Raw genomic sequence first — 27,036 nt, 5'->3', positions numbered from 1 at the left:
TGCGCCATTGAAAATGATTCATTGGTGTAGTACAGCTGACCTCTAACCCTCCTATCATTGAAAAACAGCTCAAGCTTTAAATCTCTGGTGACAGTTTACTGACTTCATTACTACTGACTATAGTTCAGCTCACCAAGATGCACTGCTTAATTGTGACAATCATTTCGTCCACCCTTCTCTTCTCATTCGGCGATGCACTCCTTGCTCCCTGTGACAGGTTAGTTCCCATAACCAGCCTTCATGGTCAGGGTTTCATCATGCTTTTCTAAATTAGCCAATGAAATTGCACCATTAAAATATTGAGGTTGTTATTAGTTCCTACAAAACACCCTTGCGAATATCTTTTTATAACTTGCCTAATGTCTTCTGCATTTCATTGACCTTTTAAAGATGGTCCTCAATGTGTTACAAAAGACTTCAAGAGCCACCAGATGGTATTTTCATTATGACTGAACTTTGAGTCCGTGACAAAGCAGGTGGAGTGTTGAATGTTGCGAAGCTGAGCTTTGAACCTTCATCAAAGAACCCTAGTAGAGAGAGTGTTATTGATCTTGGTTTTATGAGCTTAACCTGTGAGTGCCAGACAAGAAGTGGGCTGGTTAACAAGCTTCTCTGTTACTGTGCGCATCAGCTGTCTGACATGTTTTTGTTGCCACCAGTCAGATCTACTGCACCGGAGAAGTCCTCCGACAGGTCCAGATGGCTAAACTGTTTGATGATGACAAGTACTTTGTAGATATGAAGTTAACTACAGCTCCCGGTGAGTCGAACATGTTTGATTTGTTTTGATGCATGTCTGAGAAGCCAATCAGTGACTTCCTGAGTTTTTCCCCCTGCTTGCCCATAGAGGTCGTGTTGGAGGCTTTTGCCAATCTGAGTTCAGAATTCCCAGACAAGGCTGTACCATCTTCCGAGATAAAGACGTTCCTGCAAACATACTTTGAAGAGCCGGGCAATGAATTTGAGCAGTGGACACCTTCAGACTGGCACTCAAAGTGAGAACATTGATACAGAAATTGAGTTGTTGTCATGTTAAATAGGGAATACAAGAGTAGTTAATTCTAAAATCTTAAAGGGACACTTACAAATAGGCTCATTTTTTAACTCCCCCAGAGCACTGGTTCTCAACTACGTTCCTGGAGGACCATCAGCTCTGCACATTTTCCAAGGCTCTCCTTAACCAAGCACACCTGGTTCCGATCATCAGCCAAGACTAAAAGACCCATAATGGGTGTAACAAAGAAGACAGCCATAACATAGTGATGGTGGGCCTCCAGGAACGTGGTTGAGAAACCCTGTCCTAGTGCAGTGTTTTCCAACACTGTTCCTGAAGGCACACCAGCAGTACAAAATTTCAACCTCTAATCAAACACACCTGAATCAACAGATCAGAACATTTGAAGATAATCCAAAACCTGAATTGAATGGGTCCGATAAGGTAGACATCAATAATATGTACTGTTGGTGTGCCTTCAGGAACAGAGTTGGAAAACACTTCCCTAGAGTTAAACCATATTTTTCACTATTTTTGAATTAATTCGGCTGATTACTGGGTCTGGTGGGAACACATTTAGCCTACCTTACAATATAGATCAATGAATCGGATTAGAATCTTGCTTAATGCAAAAACTATAAGGAACTATACCAGGGCTTCTCCAAGTCGGACTCCGGTTCGCATCCAGATTGTGAAGGTATTCAATCCAGACCAGACACCATTTCATATTGCAAAACCATGCGTAAAGGATTCTAATTGTGGAGTTCCTTCTTTGATAAATGCATAAACCTTGTAAATTAACTCTTTACTTGTTTGTAATTTTGTTTAAAAAATAAAATACAGGCCGAACTAAAATCGAAGCCAAATATTTAAAGTTTTCCTGCGCGACTCGTCTTTTTTTTATTGATTTAAACGGGAGTACAGAATTTTACATAAAACAGTATACAAGGGAATTAACAACAAAACTTAATCATGTACATTAAGTATTTTTTAGGAGTTGGGATGTCTTAATAGCTTTGGTATTACTCTGTATAGAAGTCAGGGAATCAAAAAATATTTAGATCAATGAAAAAGTGTACAATTTGGTACAGTCAGCAAAGGTTTTGTGGTTTTTGTTATTTTTGTCCGTTTTCAATAATCCAGAGATACAATCCATAAATAAAACCATTTCATCAGTTATATTAATAAATTTATAATAAACTTTTGGACCAAAACCATTTTGTGTAACTGCAATTCATAAATGAAGAATTGTTTCCGGCTCCAATTTATCAAGACAACACAAGAGTGAAAAACCTTGCCTAAATGTGCTAATAAAATCATTACAAGGATGATATCTATTTAATATTTTAAAAAATGTTTCTTTTACTTTTTTAGGAATTATGTATTTTTTAATATCTGACCAGATTTTTTTTGGGGGGGTGAATAAAGGGAAGGCTTGTTTCCATTTAACCATTGCTATTGGAAGAACACTTTTATCTGCAGTTAGGATTTTCAGTTAGGAAATCACAAGTTAGAAAAAGCAGAGGCCACATTGTTAAAGATAAAATTAGTGATAAAGAATTATTGCTGTAAAGGAATTTATTAAAGGAATTGTTGCTATAAAGGCAATTCTTGATCCAATTGATTTTAAAGATTTTGTTAATAGTTTCAAAATCTAATGCATTTAATCCTCCTCCTGATGTATTCCTATTGCTCTTCTTTTAACATACTCCGTTTTGCCTCTCCGAATAAACTTGCATAACATTGTCAATTGTGGTACACATCTACATGAACGGACAGTGCAGGGTATACAAGTCTGGAAATACCTTCAGCTTTTGAGATCAGCACTCTACCTTGAACAGATAAACTCCTTTGGAGCCAACAATTAAAGATATTTTTTGTCTTTTGTAGCCTTTGTGAAATTTTCTTGTAATCTGTTCTGAGGTTGATTTGCTAACTGCAATACCTAATATCTTGCCTTTTTAACTTGTATTCCCACCATACTTATATCGTCTATTTGGTGTATGGCCATTATTTCACTTTTGGATTGATTAACTTAATAGATCTGAGGCATCAGAGAACAGCTTAGAAGCCTCCAAAAATAACTAGTGACGCTGTTGTCATGTGATCATACAAGGCTTCACTTTCTCGAGTGGCTAATTGTGCGTGCCTGCTTTAACATGCTGCAGCAAAACGATCATTTGAATGGATGATGTCAGTCTCACTGAGAAGAAAACTTGATGAAGAGAATAGACCATTCAAAGTTGAATGGAGAGACTAATATGCATTTATTATGCCACAAGCCAGCACAAAGCCATCCTGCTTGATTTGTAATGAGACTATTGGAGTTGTAAAGAGTGGAAAATGTGAAAAGAAACATAACATTTTAAATGACAGCATCCACAAAATTTAGATATAAGGACCACAAAATGACAACTACTAAAGTTTTATTACACACCTTGTATTTTTCACTTTTTTTTTTTTTTTTTTTTGGAGAAAGGTCTGGATGCAGACCTGGTGCAGCCCACACCTAACCCTACCCCTCACAGTGACGTCACTAGCTCCATTAAATGAATTGTGTCTGACAGTGCATCTCTAAGATATTTAATCTCAGCTTGTATTATCATGTCTGCACCCAAATACTATTGGGCCTACCTTTTGTTGTTTTTTTGTTTATAAAAATGCACTATAAAAACGTCGGGAACCCCCACGAGGTCGCAGGACAATCAAGAAGGGTCACTTGGTGATTTCCAAAAATCTAATTCCTTTAATTAAACTATTATAATTACCATATTTATCCAATATCTAGTTTATTTGGGCCTATTGGTGTGTGCGCGTTTGTGTATTTAAAACCACATCAGAGGATATTAGGAGTCGCGAGTCACTGGCATTTTTATTTTGGGGGTCGTGAGCTGAAAAGTTTGGGAACCCCTGCTGTACAGCATATTAGTGGTTTTGCCACATTTACATTGTATTTAATATGTTTTGAATGCAAATGCCACTTTATTTAAAGAGAAATGAATAGTGTTGACCAGTGATGCATGTTGTGGAAGTTTATTAAAACAAGTTATGTAATATAGATTGTTCCAGACCTTTGACCTTAATAAAAATTCAGATTCGGACCATTTGATGTCGACATTGAGAACCCCTGAACAATACTCTCATTTTAGCGTAATGTTCAAGGATCTTTGCTGCCATATCGTGGCTGCAGCAGGCACTATGATATTACACGACTGCCTAAATGTAGTCCCCAGCTGAGTAACTGCACAGTTATATCATTGCCATGGCACAGAAGCACATTTTCTTTATTATTACACCAGAAATAGAGTATTGTTCATAGTACACAGTGTAACTACAGAAGAGTCAAGCAATGGGAAAAATATTTAAAATTCTTTGTTAATTTTTGAGTGAGATGCTAATGGTCTAATTGAATTCAATGATCAATGCTAAGCTAAAATCGCCAGACCCGGAGATTGGGGACTTGTAAAATTAGCCTGCATTAGTTTTTTGGAACAGTAAAGGATAAATTTAGCATGTTTAAAGCCTCAGTCAACATTCTCTGTCAGTATGAAGAAATACAAGCAGCAGTCAAGCTAGTTTATGAAGACGTGACAATGTATTATTTCCTGTTCCACAGGCCAAAATTCTTATCTAAGGTGTCTGACTCAAAATATCGCAGCTGGGCTGAAGAGCTCCACAGTTTGTGGAAGTCGCTTGGTCGAAAGGTAAATATTCATTTTCATGAATGTACACTGTGTAGTGCTAACTAATCTTTATCTTGTTGCTTATATATATATATATATATATGTGTGTGGCTGTGTAGATCCGTGATGATGTCAGAGACCACCCAGAGCTGTACTCGCAGATTTATACCCCACACCCAGTGGTTGTGCCTGGGGGGCGCTTTAGGGAACTTTATTACTGGTTAGTGCTTCCCTTTACCACATACACACATAGAAGTATTTGCACAAGAATTAGTGGGACTTGCTAATGCCAATATCACTATTATTATGGCTCATACTCGCACTGTGTCTTAACCAAGTGCTTGTCTAAACAAGTGATCAGCAATGTGTCATAGCCACACAGCAGATAGCTGGGTTTTGTGTGCTGCTAAATAGAGCACTGCGCTACATATTTTAGCCAACTCGTTAGTTAGCATCATGCTACTCTTGGCAACTACAAAGCCTGGACTCATAAAACACTTCCATCCATCCATCCATCTCACTGTCTGTCTTTCCATCCATCCATCTAACCCTAACCAAACCACAGATTAATCCATCCATCCAACCAAACAAGTCAAACCCATCCATCCATCCATCCATCCATCCAACCAAACAAGTCAAACCCATCCATCCATCCAAACAACAGTCAAACCCACCCATCCATCCATCCATCTATCCATCCAAACAACAGTCAAACCCACCCATCCATCCATCCATCCATCCAACCATCTATCCAACTAAACAACAGTCAAACCATCCATCCATCCAACCATCTATCCAACTAAACAACAGTCAAACCATCCATCCATCCATCCATCCAACCAAACAGCAGTCAAACACATCCACCCATCCATCCAACGAACCAAACAGCAGTCAAACCCATCAATCCATCCAATCAAACAGTCAAACCCATCCATCCATCCATCCATCCATCCATGCAAGTAAACAACAGTCAAACCCACCCATCCACCCATCCATCCATCCAACCAAACAGCAGTCAAACACATCCACCCATCCATTCAACAAACCAAACAGCAGTCAAACCCATCCATCCATCCATCCATCCATCCAATCAAACAGTCAAATCCATCCATCCAATCAAACAGTCAAATCCATCCATCCATCCATCCATCCAATCAAACAGTCAAATCCATCCTTCCATCCATCCAAACCGTCAAACCCATCCATCTATCCATCCATCCATCCAACCAAATAGTCAAACCCACCCAACCATCCATCTATCTAACCTAACAACAGTCAAACCCATATATCCATCCATCCAACCAAACAACAGTCGAAACCACCCAACCATCTGTCAAACCCATCTATCCATCCGTCAAACCATCCATCCATCCGTCAAACCATCCATCCATCCGTCAAACCCATCCATCCATCCAAACAACCGTCAAACCCACCCATCCCCAACCAAACAACAGTCAAACCCACCCATCCCAACCAAACAACAGTCAAACCCACCCATCCCCAACCAAACAACAGTCAAACCCACTCAAACAACAGTCAAACCCATCCATCCATCCATCCATCCAACCAAACAACAGTCAAACCCATCCATCCATCCATCCATCCATACGTCAAACTCATCCATCCATTTATCCATCAAGTTTTCTTCTGAGAACTAAAATATTCACTGTTCAAAAAAAAAAAACAAAAAAAACCAACAACCAAAAAACATGTGCTTCCACCAATAGTTCTAGTAATAAGGTTCCTCCAATGAAAAAGTCGCTATTGTCACATTTTAAACACCATCTTTCTTTGACGAGGGGTTTGGCATCACAACAGCTCAATTATTTCCTTTTTTTGTGTGCCTTGTCTAGTACTACAGTCAGTGTTGGGCAGAAGCATCGCTACAAGAAGTGACGCTACTAGCTTAACTACATTTCTCAGTAGCGTGGCGGTAGTGTCGCTACATTCTAAATCAAATAGCTTTTTAGTAGGGAAGTTATTTTATTAGTCAAGAAGCGCATTAAAGCTACATTTATTGATCGCGGATCAAGAAGTGACTGCACCGACATTTACGGAGCTGTGAGGCCGGTGTCTAGCCGATGAAAGTAAATCCATATGATGGCGAGATGGACGATTTCTTCTTCTACCTGTTATACGGTGTTCAAAGTTTTTGGTGCATTACTGCCGACGTCACCAACCAAAACTTGCTTGATGGAAAGATGACTGAGGGAGAGAGATATTTATTAAGCAGGACTCCTCATGACCATACCTCAAGAAGTACGTTAAGATGCAATAACTTATATTATTATACAAATATAATGCTTATTCCAAAATATTTCCCTTTACTATAAATTACTATATTACTTTGTGTAACATCTGTTTTTTTTTTTTGTTTTTTTTGTTTTAGCTATTATATACTATAATGCGTTTCTGTTTAGTACAGCATATAATTTACAGTAAATAACTGAACTGAACTATTCTGCCTCATGATTCATTGACAGTTTTATTGATCACTAAGATATAATTGACTTGGATTTAAGTTGCTTCGATTTTAAAAATGAAAATTGTAAAAATAGCTTCGATGTAGCTAAGCTACTTTTGCCATGTAGCTTTTAGCTTAGCTTGCTACATTTCTCAGGGGCTAGTTTTAGTGTAGTTAAGCTACATTTTGAGTAGAGAAGCTAATAGCTTAGCTCACTACATTTTTCAAGTAGCTTGCCCAACACTGACTACAGTCTACTTGTCTATTAGATACAGACAATTCCATTGACAGCATTTACATAAGCATTTTTTTCTTTTTTGAATATATATTTTTTTAATGTTGTTTAACAGCAAGGACATTTTCACAGTATGTCTGATCATTTTTTTCCTTCTGGAGAAAGTCTAATTTGTTTTATTTCGGCTAGAATGAAAGCAGATTTTATTTTTTTATGAACCATTTTAAGGTCAAAAATATTAGCCCCTTTAAGCCAATTTTTTTTGATTTGTCTACAGAACAAACCATCGTTATACAATAACTTGCCTAATTACCCTAACCTGCCTAGTTAACCTAATTAACCTAGTTAAGCCTTTAAATGTCACTAAGCTGTATAGAAGCGTCTTGAAACATATCTAGTAAAATATCATTTACAGTCATAATGAAAAAGATAAAATAAATCGGTTATTAGAAATGAGTTATTAAAACTATTATGTTCACAAATGTGTTTTCTTTAAACAGAAATTGGGAATACAATAAACAGGGGGGCTAATAAGTCAGGAGGGCTAATAATTCTGACCCCAACTGTATGTATATCAGATATGATTTTATCCGCTAAGGTATATTATTTTAAATATTGTCTTTGTCATGTATATGGTGCATATTCCAACTGCATATTGTTAATTAGGTTATTTATATAGCACATTTTTTACAACACAACATTGTCCAAAGTGCAGTACACAATCAATACTAAGTAAAATAACACGTCATACAGCACATACATAACAATTAAAACAAAAGACAAACCGCTCAACATGAAAACACTCAAATGCTAAAGAACAAAGATGCCGTTTCAGAAGGTTTTAAAAAACAGATAAAGTTGGTGTGTGTCTAATGTGGGGTGGAAGCTTGTTCCAGTATTTTGGGTTGATAACGACAAAAGCCCAATCCCCACGTCGCTTACAGTGGGACCTTGGTACAGAAAGAATAAACTGATCAGAAGACCTTTGTGACCTCCCAGGATTATAGGAGATCTGATAAATAAGACTATATGCCAGACCATTTAAGGATTTCTAAGCAAAATTTAATCATTTAAAATCAATCCGTGACCTAACAGGCAGCCAGCCCATATAGAAAAGAACTGGGGAGATGTGTTCATGCTTGTGAGTCCTTGTCAGAAGTCTTACAGCTGCATTTTGCATAACTGTATTCTATTCAGGGCATTTTGACTGATACCCACTTACAAAGAGATGCAATAATCAAGTCTCCCCAAAATAAAAGCACGAATCACCTTCTCAAGGTCATTTAAAAGAAAGAAATGTCTTCACTTTTGCCACAAGTCGTAAATGGGAAAAAAAAAAAACCTGGATTTAACAAATTTGTTAAATTTCAGAATATCATCGAAATGAAACATTAAGTTTCTAACAACAGGTTTTTGGTAAGTTGATAGCTCACCAAAACCTAATAATTCCAGTAAGACAGGATCTCCGAACCAGACCAGCTGTTTTCCCTCATTGAAATTTAAAAAATTTGACAACAGCCAGGTCTTAACCCCAATTAGACATCTCATAAGGGAGTCAAGGCCATTTTCATCATTATTTTAAAGTGCGACATAAATCTGAGTGTCATCAGCATAAAAATAAAAAGCCACCCCATATTTTCGGAAAATAGATCCTAAAGGTAAAATATGTCAAGACAATAAAATGGGTCCAAGGATGGACCCTTGCGGAACTCCACACATCAGGGGTCTGGAGGATGAAAAGATCTGACCAACATTAATACAGAAGCTTCTGTTTGACAAATAAGATCTAAACCATTCAAGAGCAGAGCCCTAAATGCCCACCAATTTCTCAAGACTGGAAATGAGGATCTCATGGTCTATAGTGTCAAAAGCTGAAGTAAAGCCAAGAAGCATAAGGATCACAGAGTGCTCCGAATTCCTAAATAACAAAATGTCATTCATCACGTGTAGCAGTGCAGACGCAGTACTATGATATGCCTTAAAACCTGATTGAACCTATTGTCTTACTAACAAATTTGTACTTAGTAATATGCGCACAAGGTGGCAATACTGAATTCGACTGTTTAAAAAAACGACACGACTGTAGTTTAAAATAGTCCCAAAACATTTGATCTCAGTTTAACTGCTTGAACAAGAAAAAGTGAAGACATTTGTCTAATGGATATTGACAGGATGATTGTCACTTGCTATTGCAGAGATCATGGAAGTCAGTGGACTGAAAAGTGTGACAGCACCTTCACTCTGGTGCACACATGGTCATAATGACTTAAAACAACAACAACAACACAGCAGCCTGACAACTACTGTAACATCTTAATCCTGAGCTCTGTGCTGGGAAAAAGCAATACAATTTGGTTAATATCTCTTTTTTTTCTTCTTCCTCTCTCAGGGACTCCTATTGGGTAATTAATGGCCTCCTTTTATCTGAGATGACTGAGACAGCCAGAGGAATGATTCTCAACTTTGCGTACCTGGTGGAAAGGTACTTTTATTGTCTCCTGTTTTCAAATGCTTACGGACATATTGGGGCCTATCATACACCCAGCGCAATAAGGCGCAAGACGTGTTTGGTGCGATTTATTGCTATTTTCAGACCAGCGCAACTTTAATTTTTCATGTTGTTTAAATATTAAATCTATTGCACTTTGTGGGCCCTGGGTGTTCCAATCTGAGCTGGGGCTTTTTTCAGTTTATTCATGACAATTTGAATTTGTGTAATGTTGTTATTATTGTGAGTATTATTTATTATATGCATATTTATATTTGTTTGAATAAAAACAAGTTCAGATTTGTCCACCTGTCGGGTTTTGGAGACATCTGCATCACCATTTGCAGCATAAGAATAGGATGTATGTTTGGATATAACTTGTTTTTTTGACCATACTTCGTTATTATTCTTCATTCATTCGTTTGCTGGAAATTAGAACTGAATTTAGAAATGGTTTTAAAACAAACATTTGCGCTTGACAAAAAAAAATTAAATATGTAGGCTAATGGAGTCTTCAGTGAACTGAGTTTTCACTGTTTCCTTTTCACCGAAAGTAGTAAAAAGAAGAGTTAAAGTAAAAAGAAAGTAAAGAGGCCGAATGGTGGAGGCTCATTCTTTATCCTTGCTCTGCAGATCTGTTTAACTGTTTTCTTGCTAGTGAAGCATTCAGTTTTTCCACTTATGGAGTACGCCATGTAAATAGCAAATGTGCCACAGCGTGACGCAACTGACTCTTAAAAGGAATGGAAGATGAGACTCTGATTGGTTTAATGCACATTATGCTGAAAGCACACCCATATCACATTTAGAGAATATGCACAACCCTGTTAGACTATGCCCCGGGGCGCAGAGCGTATTTTTCCATCTTTAAAATGGAAAAAGTGGATTCGGAGATGCCCTTAATGCTTTTGCACCTACGCTTTAGACTTTGCACCTAGATCATTAAATAGAGCCTATGCAGTTGAAGTCAGATTTATTAGCCCTCCTGAATTATTAGCCCCTCTGTATATTTCTGTTTAACGGACAGTTTTTTTTCAACACATTTCTAAACATAATAGTTTTCTAATAACTGATTTCTTTTATCTTTGACATGATACATAATATTTTGCTAGATATTTTTCAGGATACTGGTATTTAGCTTAAAATGACATTTTAAAGGCTTAACTAGGTTAGTTAGGCAAGTTAGGGTAATTAGGCAAATCATTAATGGATTGTTCTTTACACAATCGATAACATTATTGCTTAAGGGGGCTAATAATATTGACCTTAAAATGGTTTATAAAAAAATCAAAAACTGCTTTTATTCTAGCTGAAATAAAACAAACAAGACTTTCTCCAGAAGAAAAAATATTATCAGACATACTGCGAAAATTTCCTTGCTCTGTTTAACATAATTTGGGAAATATTAAAAAAAAATCACTAATAATTTTGACTTGAACTGTACAACAGTTTCAAAAATAAACCATTAAATAGCACAAAAAAGACTGAATGAAAATAACCTCACAATCATATGCTCATTTCCCAAAGTCATTTTCTTGACAAATTATTGCATCAGTTTATGATATTAAATTCTATATCATCGTCATTAATTTTGTTACATTTGTCCTCTCCGTCTCCATTCAGATACGGCATTGTCCCAAACGGTGGTCGTGTTTATTATGAGCGGCGCAGTCAGCCTCCATTTCTTCCTCTAATGGTGGAAAGCTTCTACGAGGCCACCGGAGACAAAGACTTCCTCAGGTAACCTTTCCAGCTAAATTGGCCTCCTGCAGGTCTGTTGAATATTGAGTTGCTGCGCTGAATAACACCTCTGCTCTGCATGTGCTCGGTGGTTCAGGCAGGTTTTGCCAGCGCTGGAAAGAGAGTACAGCTTTTGGATGCAGAACCGCTCGGTTAATGTGGTGACGAGTGAACTGACTCACATCCTGAATCGATATAACGTGCCGGTGGACCATCCCAGGTGAGAGCACTTGTTAACACTCACGGTCACGCTAAAAGAAAACGTTAATAATGAGAAACTATAACTTGCATGTTAAAATAATGGCAGTTTGTAAGCCTCTTTAAAAACTTTGAAATATTATTCAAAAAGCTTGACTTCAAGTTCAAGAGCTTCAATCAACACTTTTGCCCAAATAATTTGACTTATCATTGTCTATTATTATTTGATTTTTAATACTTTATTATTATTATTATTATTATTATTATTATTATTATTATTAATAATAATTCATTTTCTTTTTGGCTAAGTCCCTTTATTAATCAGGGGTTGTCACAGCGAAATGAACCACCAACTTATCCAGCATATGTTTTACACAGCGGAAACTCTTCCAGCTGCAACCCATCACTGGAAAACACCCATACACACTCATTCAAACATGCACTACTACCAGTTTAGCCTTCCCAATTCACCTTTATTGCATGTCTTTGGACTGTGGGGGAAACCGGAGCACCCGGAGAAAACCCACATGAACACGGGGAGAACATGCAAACTCCACACAGAAATGCCAACTGACCCAGCCGAGACTCGAACCAGTGACCTTCTTGCTGTGAGGCAACAGCGCTACCCACTGCGTCACCTTATTATTATTATTATTATTATTATTATTAGTAGTAGTAGTAGTAGTAGTAGTAGTAGTAGTAGTAGTATTATATTGCATAGTTACACTGTTGTAGTGGAAATTATGCAAAACAATGCATGCTAAAACCAGCTTGACCGGCCTAGCCAGGCTGGGAGCCCAGCCAAACCAGCTATGTCCAGCTTAAACCAGGCTGGTCAAGCTGCTTTATCTGGTCATTTTCCAGTCTGACCAGCTAAGACCAAGCTGGAAATGGCTGGAAACCAGGCTGGAAATGCTTTTATTTATTATTTATCTAATGAATTACATTGAATTTGGCTACTAAACCAAATACATCAAATATTTTAGGTTTAAATTAAATATGGCTGTCTTTATAAATGTACTTTTGAATCATTTTGATAAACTCATAATTTGGATTCATTCAGAAATACAACAGTCTTGCTGGTGCTTAATATTTATGCTTATAAAGACAATATTGTGTCTAAAATATAACAGAATTAACTTTAATTGATTGACTGATTTTCTGTTCAGGACAAAAAAAAAGTCAGATATAAATGGTTGCTCTTTTTTCAAATTGTTTAATACTATCAAATGATAAATAAATAATAATAATTGCATTGTTCCAGTATTGTAAGAGCGGTTTTGTATTCTTTTGTAATGTAATTCTTCTCTTGACCACTGGATGAAGCTCTGAATGGCGAATAGATATGGGCAAGCATGAAGAGAGGCACACACAGGTGTGTGTAATCAAGGCGAGTACAACTTATTGTTCGTGACAGTGAATGAGCGTTGAAAAGCAAGATAAGAAACCTTTCTTTGTGGTTCCTGAGTGCGTGATAAGGTAGAACTGTGAGAAGAAATGCAACCGTACAAACTGTTTGATAAATAAACACAAAAAGCAGCATTTTGGAGGACGAACTTCAGAAAAACCCCTCAGAAAAAACCCTCAAGTGACAGTTCTGGCATCATTTGTCTCACCACAACTATCTTGAATTTGCTGCTTAATGTCATTCTATATGTTAGGCTTTATCACTCAGTGGGTTGTTGTCTTTATTATTATATTATTCCCGATAAAAACAATATAATTTGTGAAAGTCACAGTCCTGTTTACAATCTGTTTTAAAAGTCTGCATTAATATAAGGTAGCATAAGATATCTGACCTTTTAATAATGTGCCACTCACTAATCAGCATAAAGTGAACATTATTTGTTTATTATCTGCTTGTTTTTTTTTTGTTACAGAAGCTAAGCAAATTCAACCAACAGTAACCGTGTGTAATATTATTAGAATAAAAAATACTTCAATTTTCAAAGTATATTTTATTTATTTCTGCTAATCATTGTAATGCATTTCAGTGTAAAACTATTTTCAGGCCTGAGTCCTACAGTGACGATGTAGAGCTGGCTGAGGGTCTGCCAACAGGTAGGAATCCAGCTGTTTTTCAATGATTCATATTTAATAGTGACATGTATCACAATAAGATGAATATTTATTTAAAATGGCATATATAAAAGGCTATTTTTATCTCAATATATCAAATATCAATATCAAAAATGTTTGTGTTTCAGAGGCTCAGAAGCAACTCTGGATGGACTTGACGTCTGGTGCGGAGTCTGGCTGGGATTTCTCCTCTCGCTGGTTTATTGACGACACAGGCAGAAACAACGGCAGCCTAAGAGACACACAGACGAGCGCCATCCTGCCTGCTGACCTCAACGCCATCATGTGCCGCAATGAGCGTCTGCTGGCCTCCTTCCACAGGAGTCTGGGTAAAAGAGACAAAAACACACTTGTGTGCATTTACACACACTTATAGTCATCTCGAAATACTGATTAGTAAAGTAAGCATTCACTTGATTCTCCATTTTATGCAATTTCCTTTTTTTAGCATTACTGTATTATGAACTAAGAAAATGTGTTTAAATGAACAAAGTATTTATTGTTTAAACATTTTTGAAATTGGTGTTTTTCAGAAAATCGCATGCAAAATTATTATTTTTATTACATAATTTACTCAATCAGTCATTTTGCAGTTGTCTGAATTCACTGTCAATTGAGTCAGCAGTTTTCTTTTAAACCCACATTGCTTTGTTTATCTGCAGTATTTCGTCATGCTGGTCTTTTTTTCTTTTACTTTTTTTTGTAGTTATTATTTTAATCTTAGCGTTTTATCCTTTAGATTTACTAAGGTAACATTATTTAAAAGTCAGAAGATTAAACATATGCTCTAAATTATACTTTGGTTTTGAATATTTGTATTTTACTTGTAGTTAATGTGTTTATCTTAATAAATGTAATTAACGAATAATAATTCTAAGTTATTAGTTTAAGGATGGATGATGGACATCTGTCTCTGGGCACTTTATTCAGGATATTTATATATGTGGGTATTTACTCTGAGTAAATGAAGTTCAAATTTTTGTTTTATATGTATCTGCTTTTCATAATTCAGAAGCCAACCAAATTCTACCAGCAGTAACTGTCATTTATTCATTTTCTTTTTGGCTTAGTCCCTTTATTAATCAGGGGTTGCCACAGCAGAATGATCCACCAGCTTATCCAGTATATGTTTTACGCAACAAATGCCCTTCCAACTGCTGGGAAACACCCATACACTCTCATTCACACTCATGCACTACGGACAATTTTAGCTTACCCAATTCACCTATAGCGCATGTCTTTGGACTTGTGGGGGAAACCGGAGCACCCACATGAACATAGGGAGAACATGCAAACTCCACATAGGAATGCCAACTGACCCAGTTGAGGCTTGAACCAGTGACCTTCTTGCTGTGAGGCGACATTAAGCCCCCAGCAGTAACTGTGTGAAATATTATTAGAATAAAAATACTTAGATTTTAAAGGGGATATTTTAAAAACTAAATCATTTAGCGATCATACAGGAATCATTCAAATATCTAAATTTTGTTCTTATGATGTTTACAGTTGAAAACAGTTGCCGATATTTATTTAGGTATCTTTAAAAAGCAAATCAACAGCATTTATTATTAAATTTTATTATTTACCAAAACACAGGTTTTCAGTTTTTAACTTGGCCACTAGATGGCAGCATAATACCACTTATTGTTGGTTACTGCATTTGTAGAGTTGTTTTTTTTTCCTCAGAGTTTGAAGTCACTGACATTGCAGTTAAGATCATTCTGAATCACATATTGTCTAGGCCTGTCACAATATCTATTTTTTGTCATATGATATATTGCACCAAAATATATTGTGATAAATGATATTATTGTCATATAGATAGATAGATAGAGAGAGAGAGAGAGAGAGAGAGAGAGGGGAAGGATCGGCAAAGGACCTCGAGCCGGGAATCGAACGTGGGTCGCCGTGAGCATGTCAGTGCTATATGTCAGCACACAATACCACCAGGCTATTGGCGCCGACTATTATTGTCATTTTTAAACCCTTTTATGCCACTCATATAATGCCTGATATCACATATCATATTTTATTCTTAAGAATATTAAATTTAATTTGTCATTTTAATAATCGGGTATTGGAATCAAATTGTGGAAATGCATATCCTAAATAAATAATAATGTTAACAAAAAATTGAAGGGGAAAATGGAACCGAGGCTGCAAGATTTGCTACCAGATCTATTTTCAGTTTTCAGACACCCACATGAAAATATACTATAGTAATTTATAGTAAATTCTATAGTGTGTTTTATTAACCATACTGACACTGACACCTCCAATAGAAACAGAGATGTTGCACAATCAGCTGAAATGTTGCTAGAATTGGTTTTATGTATGAGATATATATATATATATATATATATATATATATATATATATATATATATATATATATATATATATATATATATATATATATATATATACATATATATATAATTTATATTTGCATTTATATTTATATTTGCATCACCAAAAATGACTGAGGTAATATCCAAGTGTTGTGCGATTAAATCGATGTATACTCAAGCTAACATGCATTATATTTTTCCAGTTATTACATTCCTTCTTGGATGTGTTTTAGTGTCAGCCTTAAATTGTGTGTTGTCAAAGACATAAGTGTCATAAAGGCCCTTACTTGCCGCTATACTATTTATTTATTTGTTTTTTGTGGTCGATGTATTCATTTAAAAAAAAATTAGGACAGTACATGAATTGGTCCCAAACATTTCAGTGATTGTGTAAAATTGATAAATAGTGAACGATGTGGTTTGTGTGTATATTATAAGCACTGTGCAATATTTTCCTGTAGGTAATGAAGAGAAGGCACTGGAATACGAGAAGGCTCTTTCTGCTAGAATTAAAGCTGTGGAGAGTCTGCTGTGGGATGCAGAGAAAGGGGCCTGGTTTGATTACAACCTGGTGAACAAGACCCGTCACCACTCCTTCTACCCGTCTAACCTAGCACCTCTCTGGGCACAGTGTTACTCTAAGCCGGAGATGAGCGATCAGGCTGTCCACTACCTGCAGGTGAGCAAAATTCCAGACACTTCATCAACCTTAGTGTTAGAGCTCCTCTGGCTATTTGTATTAAAATGTGCAAACAGCTACTTATATTTTAATCATAAACACACAAGGGTCATTTTAGGTGAGAAAACATTTTATTTTAATGAGGGTATATGCTAGAATCAGAGAGTGAAATTCAATACCTTTTAAGACTCTTTCCATACATTTTAAGACCTCATCGCCACATAACATTGGCCACATTTTAACTTGCAGTATATTTACTAAATTCTGACTGTAAGAAACTAATTCTAAACTAAAACATTATTCATATCATGAATAAAAATGCTAATCCAGCAGTTGGGATCTATAGAACAGCAGAAATAATGGCATCATATTGTCTACTGCAGTAAAGCAATGTGACCTCAAATCTAGCGAGATTTAATTGATTTCATAAACAACACGGCATCCCAATATTTACAGATTATATTCAGGCAAAATGTTGCATACAACTAGACATTACATAATCAAAAATGATGCAAAATGTAATACTTTGTAAAATAGAATTTAAGACATTTTAAGGGCCTTAAATGAATCTAAATTTATCAACTTTTAATATTTGTTAAGACACTGTGGACAGCCTGTTAATGCATCTGTCATTAATGCATCTGAGGCTTTTGGGGTTTTAATAAAGTGCTTTTTTTCAGTCTATTGGAAAGAAAACATCAAAAATATACACTAAAGTGTTCATTTTATAGGGACTTCTCAAATATAATACACATTTTCTTTTGTCAAAATTATTTTTTTTCTCCTCTTCAGCAGCACTCTTCATCAGACTTCAGTTTTGTTTATATATATATATACACTTTAAAGAATTTTAAAGGTCTTAACACAAAATAGTATGAACATTTTATTCTACAAAAAGGTTCCTACTTTAACCTGAAAAAACATATATAACTTCATTGACACTATCTATGCTTCCATTCACCTATTTTTATCTGTATTTTGGATATGCACATAAAAATCAGTTGATGGAAACGCCAAGCGCATCAATTTTTAAAAAATGCGCTTAAAACATAAGCACATAACTAAGTAGGATAAACTTTTTATTCGATAAGAAAAGATGCACATAAACTATGATGGAAACACTTTTATCGTACAAATTCCAGTATGCGCAAGTCATGTGATTTTGTTATGAGCGATGATGTGATGATAATGTGTGTGTGAATGGACAATCCAGCAGGCTGAGCACATTGTAAAACATCTGAAATGTTGTTTTGGACATTTTTAAGATGCCTTAACCATCTCAGTATTAGTGTTATTATATTATTAATGTCCTCCAGAACTCTCAAGAGAGTGTCTGTGCTCCGCGTCTCACGCCTTCAAATGCCACCATGTGTTCATTGCGTATCGGTATCGTCTTCTGAGGCGCAAGTCATTTATTAAATAAAGAAAAGATTGAGGCAGCTTCTCTTATTGCTGCAAATTCCGTTTTACTTGTGATATTTGGTGCCAGATAATCAGGAAGTGATGATTTTTGTTCTCTGATTCGTTGGATGGAAACTCTGCTTTATTCGCACGTCTTTTATGCGATATTACAGTTTTGCGTATGAATTTAATTTGCATCTTTAGATGGAAACATAGCTATTGATTAAAATAGTAAAAAAAAAAAAGTCATGTTCAAAAGTCTTAAACCCCCCAGAAACACTTTTCTCTGACGAGTATTTCAACGGGTGCCCTATAAATAAAAACACATCTAAATAAAAACAAATAATCAAAAGAACAAGACTTTAAGTCTGATTTGTAGAAATATATGCAAATGAGTGCATATTTGGTTAAATAATGCATTATTTGCATATTTAAATATACGATTTCAGAACTAAAAGTACAATAATGTTTTGCAAAAGTGTGGAAGTATGGTCAAAACAACTAGGTGTTTATAATTTTAATTTTTTTTTTTTACTTAATTGCAGTTTAGGTTAAGTGTGATTGAGTAGCTTGTAATTTGTTAACACTTTATTTTGATGGTCCATTTGAGTATTAGTAGACTGTCTGCTTAATATCTGTTGATACTGCTCCTTTAACAGACATTTACCAGACTAAAAGAAACCGCAAGTACATGTCAACTTACACTAACCCTAACAGTCTGCTTATAATCTGAGAATCAGTTAGCATGTAGATGCAATGTAACTTCAATTCATCAAACGGACCATCAAAATAAAGTGTGACCTGTAATTTTTATTAACAGTAAGGAATAGTATTTACATACATTTGTTTCCTCCTTTTAATCCTCATTTTAATTTTGCTCTTATGCTTTCCCCCATTTTTCAAGTGAGAATTAATGTTATGTAACTTTCTTTATGACATTTTAGTTTCTATAATAACCCTGAAGCACATTGGTTTGTAGCAAATAGTTTACTTTCCTGCACATAATAATCGTCTAGTTATTTACATATAGTGGCTAATGAACCTGAAGTCTCGCATGTTCACACAAATAACTTAATTGTGAATTCATGTTTTTTTATTTAAAACAATTCCTTTTTCCTGCAGATAATCTCCAGATGTCTCTGCATCTGACCTAATGCTGCTTTAATTATCACCTCCCGTGCACACTCTCGGTAAATTAATATTGCAATGCCTTCATATCTAATGTATTCCCACTTGAGAAACACCACTGTTCTTCACCATTTGTTCCCTGTTGAATCGCAAATGGTTCCTAAATCTTCAAGAGAAGAATATTTTTAGCTTTCACAGAGAAGGTGAGAAATCAAATAGAGCGAGGCTGCAATTCCCTACTTGGTACAGATGCAAACTTCATGTTTAGCAGCAGATGGCAGTCTTTGCACAGTATTTAACTTTTCACATCCATCTCCTCATGCTGGTCTTTTATTCTGTGTGTATAGGATAGTGGAGGTCTGGATTATCCTAATGGGATTCCCACCTCTCTCAGTGACAGTGGTCAGCAGTGGGACATGCCCAACGCTTGGCCTCCACTCCAGCACATCATTATTGAAGGTAATCTGGATTCTCGTGGCATAAATATGAACAAACTCATGACTCCGACTCAGTCAAGTCTATTTATTTTTTTGAGCAATGCTTTTCATGATGCACATTTTTTCCCCAGTAAAGCTGCTTTATAGAAAATCATACAATTAATATTTATATCTTCATGCTGTAGTCTAGGTATTAAGCACATTAGAGCAGGAGGATTAATATAGTTTACATTTAAAGATGATGTAATAATCAAACAGGTTATTTGGTATATAGTTTTGAGTGTTTTGAACTCCTCACCATACTATTATATATTATATTTAACCTTTCTGAAAGGTGTGTCCCACATTATGTGTGGTGAAAAAAGTAACACTGCATTTCAAACACCCTAAAGAACACCATACTAACAGTAAAATGTGGTTGTGTAAGTGTGATGGTCTGGGGCTGATTTGCTGCTTCAGGATTTGAAAGACTTGCTGTGAACCATGAGTTATGCTGTATACAAAAATATGCTGAAGGAGAATGGCCAGCTGTCTGTTTCTGACCTCAAGCTGAAGCAAACTTGGGTTCTGCAGCAAGACAATGATAACAAGCAAGTCCACTTTCTGAATGGCTGAAGAAAAACAAGAGGAAGACTTTGGAGTGGCCCGCTCTAAGTCCTCTTCTGACTCCAATTGAGATGCTATGGCATGACCTTAAAAAGGGGGCTCATTCTCTTAAACAGGGGTGCCCAAACTTTTTCTTATGAAGGGCCAAATACCAAACTTGATTTTTGTTAAAGAAACAAAGGGGTATACATTAAATTCGAAATGACGATCTCTGTCAAAGGCATGCACCCCAACCAACTCCCCATCATTCTCCTTTCCTCTAATTTCAGATGGGATGGCGGGTCAAACCAAAGTTTGCCATGGGCCAACTTTGGCCTGCAGGCCCTACTTTGGGCACCTCTGCTCTTAAAAAAAACCCTACATTGTGGCTTGTGTTGTGGTACTTTCCAGAAAATCATAAAATGTAATATTTATATCCATTCAACTCTTGCGTAAAGAGCTGGGATTTTAATGATTATTAGCTACATTTTATTTACATGTGTTTCTGTACTATTAACTTGGCTGGTTTAGACCTGTCAGGGATACATTTGTTAAAATTGTTAAAATGAGTGATTCACTGAGCCATACATTTAAATGATTCATTCAAAACTACTGATTCATTTAGAAACTGGGCCATGTCACTTTATGGATCAATCATTGACTTATCTGAATTTGAACAAATTATACGTTTTGTTCTGGTTTTGTTTGGAACCACTTTCATTGAGCAAACAGAGAAAAATGACAATTCTCTGTCCAAAATATTACTCACTAAAATCAATGTTATATTTGCGAATATCAGGTAGATATTCAGAGAAACCGCACTCTTGCTTGTTTGATTCTACTTAACACATCAAATTAACCTCTATATCTTATAAATATTATAAAACAAGCCCACACATCATTTATTTTTTGGCTTTCAAAATTCTATTTTAATTTCATTAGGTTTCACCATGCAGTCAATACTTCTGAACTATCAAGATATTTGGCTTTTATTTCTTGCAAAACGAGTGACACAAATATCAGCTTGCATATCATTAAACAACAATTGATATTGTCATAGATAGTAAATATTGCACATCTCTTCTATCTTCCTCTCTCTATATACGAGTTGATACAACAGTTCTGTCTGGTTCTTGATTCCGATTGGCTGATAGCGGTGCAATATTCTGCAATAACAGCATTCGTACAGCCTCTTCACGCTCGTGTATCAATAAAAGCAAATCAATAAACTCACTATAATTTGACAAATATTGCAGCTGTTGGACAACATAATGTACTTTTGAGGCTTTTTTGGACAAGAATGTAGTTGTTAAGATCTCAACGATGCATTTTAATTATAAATATATATTTTAATTTAATATATAATATATATTTTATATTTAATATATTTATATATAAATAATATATTTAATATATATTTTAAATATCTATAATTTCGGAGAGACCTCACATCAACGGCTATTGGCCTGTCATACTGAGCAGAGCAAAGACTGTTGCACCACAAGATGGCGACAGAGACTGAATAAGTTCTCAGAGGAGAAAAACCTCAGTGTAATTTCAAACTACAGCTGACCAAATCATTATGAATCTGGTAAGTGACATTCTAAGTTGATCTCTCTCTTTTGTATGTTGTAGTGCTGTATTTATAACATAGTAATTTGCTGGTGTTTGTTGGTTTTGGCTTTTTCGGGGTTAATTATTGTGATCTCCCGATAGCAACAGAGAAATGCTGGGAAATCTCTGTAAACTGATGGCATTTTATGCTGTTCAGCCCTATAATCTTAAAATGTGAGTAAAACTGTTTTGTCATCACTTTAGACATTACGCAAGAGAATCATTCAAATACAAGCTCTAAAGTGATGTGTTTTAAAGCAACGGTTTCTGCTGTTCTAAAGTCAGCTGCAGATGTGAATGAATGGTGGAAGAAAGTAGTTCCTTGTAAAAAAGGATTTTTGTGTTTGATTTTCTTTTTTATATACACGATTATGCCGTCGAACTGTTGTATAAATGCAATGTCACACTCGTAGCAGTGCAATATGGCTGTATATTGTCACTGGAGGAACACTCGGTCTGCGGCCTTGAGCCAATGCACACCTCCCACCAGTTCCAAAATACAGCCTTATCGCACAGGTTTTTGTGTGATATTGCTCAAATATATGTCTTTTCTTGAGCACACTCTATGCATGGGTATAGGGTTGCACATATTTTTTTTACAAAGGTTGTCCACAAAATAAGTCACTATTTTTATTGTTCCACTGGGAAGATTGTCCTTATCTTCTAGTATATTTGACTAACTAATCATCTTAACTCAGCATCACTGTGATTCACACTTTTACTCTCATGAAAAGCCAGCAGCAGTGTGATGTGCGGCCTTATGTAATAAGAGTGGGTGGACTGTGCCCTATAAATAGAACTGAAACCTTAAATAAAGAGCTACATCTGTTGGGCTAAACATTTCCAAACATCCAGGCTAATTGTAAGAACACAAGGTCATCTGGTCATCTGAACAAGAATACGTTGATCTCCTGCTGGCCAGACCATTGCTTATTACATATTACTTTGGATATAAATTGGTAGTACGACATTAAAATGACAGTTTTAAATATTCTTTTACTTCTCTGCATATTTTGTTATTGAGGATGAGGGCATGTTGTGCAAATTTGTTGGCATCTGCCGAAGTTGGCAAGCTTCTATGAAGTGGCAATTTTTATTTTTCTCTCTGAAAATCCTGGAAGCCGAATTATTGGGAGAGAACATCCTTGAGAAAAGGGAACGGTGTGATCCTGCAGACAATAACAGTTTGGTTTTCTTCCAATTTCTAACAGCATGTTTACTGTTTATCCAAAGGCGCAGGTTGGCACTAATACATCAGCATTTTGCACATCAGCCACTTCAGCTATAACTTGAAGCGGTGCATCTGAAGATTCTTCAGTCTGTTCGCTAAATCACATCATTTGCTTCAAAATTCAATTTACCTGCTGTCAAATCTTGTCTGCGAGTTTGGGAAGTGACTATTAGGACGTGATTAATGATTCTCAGTAGTTGGTGAATTTGCCATTTAAATGACCCTCCCACTTCTCGCCCATCCATCATGTGTTTGCAGGTCTCTCCGGGCTCCATTCAGCCCACGCTCAAGAGCTCGCCTTCAGCTTGGCCCAGCGGTGGATTCAGACCAACTGGCGGGCATTCATCAAATATGAAGCCATGTTTGAGAAGGTGAGAAATTCAATAATTTTCCAAATCTCTGGGCTGTCAAACATTACCTTTTATGTAGTGTTTGAGGGGAAAATCCATCTATAGCTTTATCTGGAATCATTGTGGTCAAAATCCAATGTACTCATTGAATCCCATAATGAAACTCAGTAGTGAGTGTACAACCAATGAACCGTAAATTGGCAATTGCTAGAGAAAATCCATTTACTGTTAGGGTCGCACTTAATAAATACCTATTTACTGCCAAAAAGGTCAACAACAAAACTGTCTGTAAATGAACACTAATTCACAAATCTAAAACTATAATAAAACATGCATTTTTATAAATTTGTTTTTATTTGATATTATAACATGTTCTGTATATTTTAGTTTAATATTTGTTTGTTTCATTAATGGTTTCATTAGATTTATGATCACAATTTCTATTTAGTTCTTATATATTTAGTTTGTTTTAGTAATTCTATTTAAACTGAACACATTCAGTGTTGACCAGAGCTAATTTTTGTGTTTGCACCAAATCTACAACACCTGACAAAAGTGTCGTCGATCACAGTTGTAAGAGCTACAAATAACTTGACTTCTAGTTGATCGTTTGGAAAAGTGGCAGAAGGTCGATTTTTCCGATGAATCACCTGTTAAACTGCGTCCCAATCATCACAAATACTGCAGAAGACCTACTGAAAACCACATGAACCCAAGATTCTCACAGTATTCGGTCAAGTTTGGTGAAGGAAAGAAATCATGGGCTGTTTTTCAACACGTGTTCTTCAGCAATCTTGTATTCTTGTGTAACGTCATCAAGTGCCAAAGATCAGTTCCAAAACTTAAGACCGCAAGGACGGAGGATGTGTGAAAGTTTTCAGATGTGTTGTTGTTATCGAGTTTGCGTGAATGCAGACTTGAGCACAAAACTCGCTTTAAGTCCCAGAAGTCATTGCGGCCGAATAAAGAGGTAGGAAGCGCAGCATTTAATATAGATTTATTATTAAAGTTCAGAGATCTATTTGTCTCTGTAACAAAGACTGACAGACAGAAGTAAACATTTACCATGAAAATCATAAAGGGTGTTTATTTGCTGAAATTAGTATTAAAATCGGTTTTATTTGTTTTGTGCAAAGTATATTTGTAAGGTTTTTTGTGCGTGTTATACCAGGAAAGAATGCAGCATCTCATTTCTCACAGGAAGTGTTCTCTGTTCTCGTGGTCTCCCGAGGTAACTTGGCAAGACCGGTCTCCACAAGAACGCAAGTCCGTTTTCAGCATTCTTGGAATTGAGAAACAGCCATGGTTACATTCAGTATGGGGCATGCAAGAGATCTGCAGAGTGGATGGCAACAGCCTGAGGTATCAAGACATTTGTGCTGCCCATTACATTACAAACCCCAGGAGAGGGCAAATTCATCAGCAGGATAGTGCTCCTTCTCATACTTCAGCCTCCACATCAAAGTTCCTGAAAGCAAAGAAGGTCAAAGTGCTTCAGGATTGGCCAACCCAGTCACCAGAAATGAACATTATTGAGCATGTCTGAGGTAAGCTGGAGGCATTGAAGATGAATCTAAAGAATCTTGATGAACACTGGGAGTCCTGCAAGAATGCTTTCTTTGCCATTCCAGATGACTTTTTTGAGTTACTTTATATGAAGTTATTTGAGTCATTCCAGAGATGTATGGATTCAGTCCTCTAAGCTCACGGGAGTCATATACAATATTATTCTTTTTCCACTGCACCATGACTTTATATTCTGTACTGTACATTATTTCTGTTAAGTGACAAGACTTTTGTCTAAGCAAAGTCAGACTTTACTGTCCTAATTAAATAATAAAAAATCAAGGCATGATCGTATTTTATTTAGGTAAAAGAAGCATAATCTTAAGGCCTTTGCCTTTCATATAAGCCACATCTGATACCAAATGATCAACTAGAAGTCAAGTTATTATTTGTTGTTCCTAAAACTTGTATAGGCGACAACTTTTTTCAGGTAGTGTAAATTTGTTTTTATTTCCAGAATACAATTAATATAATAATATAAGTTGCTCACTGAAAACACTAGACATCTTTTTGTTTGTACTATTGTCAATTAAATGTTTAAGAAAATCAGCAAATTGCATATTATTGATTTTTTTGCATTAAAAAAAGGTCCCAACTTTTCAGTTTTTACAGTGATTGTCGTTAGTTTCATTTTATTTTTCCATTTATTGTGATGTATTTTTATTTCAGTTATGATTTGGTTTTCAAAACTCCCTCTATTTCCCTCTCTCTTTTTCACTGCGATCCTCTTCATGCCTTGTCCTTGTTACAGTACGATGTCAACGGTGATGGAAAGCCCGGAGGAGGTGGCGAGTATGAAGTTCAGGTATTAATGGTCTGTTCATATTTACATATTCAAATTCATAAATCTGCTTTTTCCGAGGCCGGGCACAGAGCTTCCGAGACATTTTAATCTCTGGAGGAATTAGGGGTAAATTAGAGTTCTTCAGCCCAGCAGAACCATTCTTGAAATGTAGAATCTCATTTTCTCCCAGACCCCAAGGACCAATAGAGTGTCTAGAGAAGAAACGGCAAATTAATAGAAGCTCAGATCATCAAATTGCAAGTTCATAGAGTACACCTCAAAAGATCTTTCTATCAGGCTGACATTAGTGTTGCAGGCTGTTGCTGGACCCTCAAAACTTTGGTGGATAACTTGTCCCGCACGGTTTGTGAAGAGACAAGAATGATAACCCACACCTGACCTGACTTTTTTTTTTTTTATTGGTCATAGTTGGGATTTGGATGGACCAATGGGGTTGCTCTGCAGCTGTTGGATCAGTATGGTGATAGGCTGAGCTCTGGAGGGCGTGTCCCGGTGTGTTCATGCGCTCTAATTGGACTGGTCTATCCTGTCTTAAAATCTCTATTCTGATCCTCATCTGTGATATGTCTGGAGGCTGAACAAGAAAAAACACATGAGAAAACCCAGCATTGCTATTCAACAGTTGAAGCTGAGTTCAATCAATGACTTTCTGTTTTATTTTCAAGCCTTTTGGCCTCCTGGTGTGCCATTTATTTGCAGAATCAATTCACCTTTCTCTGAGTGTACTTCAAGGCCCAGTCTTGCGTATTTCAACATTAAACTGTACTTAAAGGTGCACTGAGTCCTTTTTTTCACACAAACTAACAATAGAATAATTAGACTTTTGTTAATTTAACATAGATTTATTTGACATGATCTTCATAAGATGTCAGTCTATTGTTAGGAGCCTTGGGTATTAGTTTTGTTTTGCCTGTATTTTATTTTTTGACTCTGATACTATTGATTAAAGTCGCCAACATCATCTTGGATGGGCTTAGGGTCAAAACTACATCTTTTATTTTTTTCCTT

General features: G+C 36.1%; 1 protein-coding gene across 1 annotated transcript; it reads left to right on the top strand.

Moving 5' to 3' along the window:
- Positions 1–117: 117 nt before the first annotated feature.
- Positions 118–26,803, top strand: treh (trehalase (brush-border membrane glycoprotein)). Its single transcript, XM_056478979.1, has 15 exons — positions 118–217; positions 660–760; positions 848–995; positions 4,611–4,698; positions 4,797–4,897; positions 9,766–9,858; positions 11,488–11,604; positions 11,702–11,824; positions 13,814–13,863; positions 14,010–14,210; positions 16,694–16,911; positions 19,788–19,899; positions 23,566–23,678; positions 25,975–26,028; positions 26,437–26,803. Exons 1-15 carry the CDS (start codon positions 138–140, stop codon positions 26,575–26,577), a joined length of 1,740 nt encoding a protein of 579 aa, XP_056334954.1. The 5' UTR covers positions 118–137; the 3' UTR covers positions 26,578–26,803.
- The last annotated feature ends 233 nt before the right edge of the window (positions 26,804–27,036 follow it).

The sequence above is a fragment of the Danio aesculapii genome, chromosome 18, assembly GCF_903798145.1.
Source record: "Danio aesculapii chromosome 18, fDanAes4.1, whole genome shotgun sequence".
Taxonomy (NCBI): Eukaryota; Metazoa; Chordata; class Actinopteri; order Cypriniformes; family Danionidae; genus Danio; species Danio aesculapii.
This window is presented reverse-complemented; position numbering and strand designations above follow the sequence as displayed.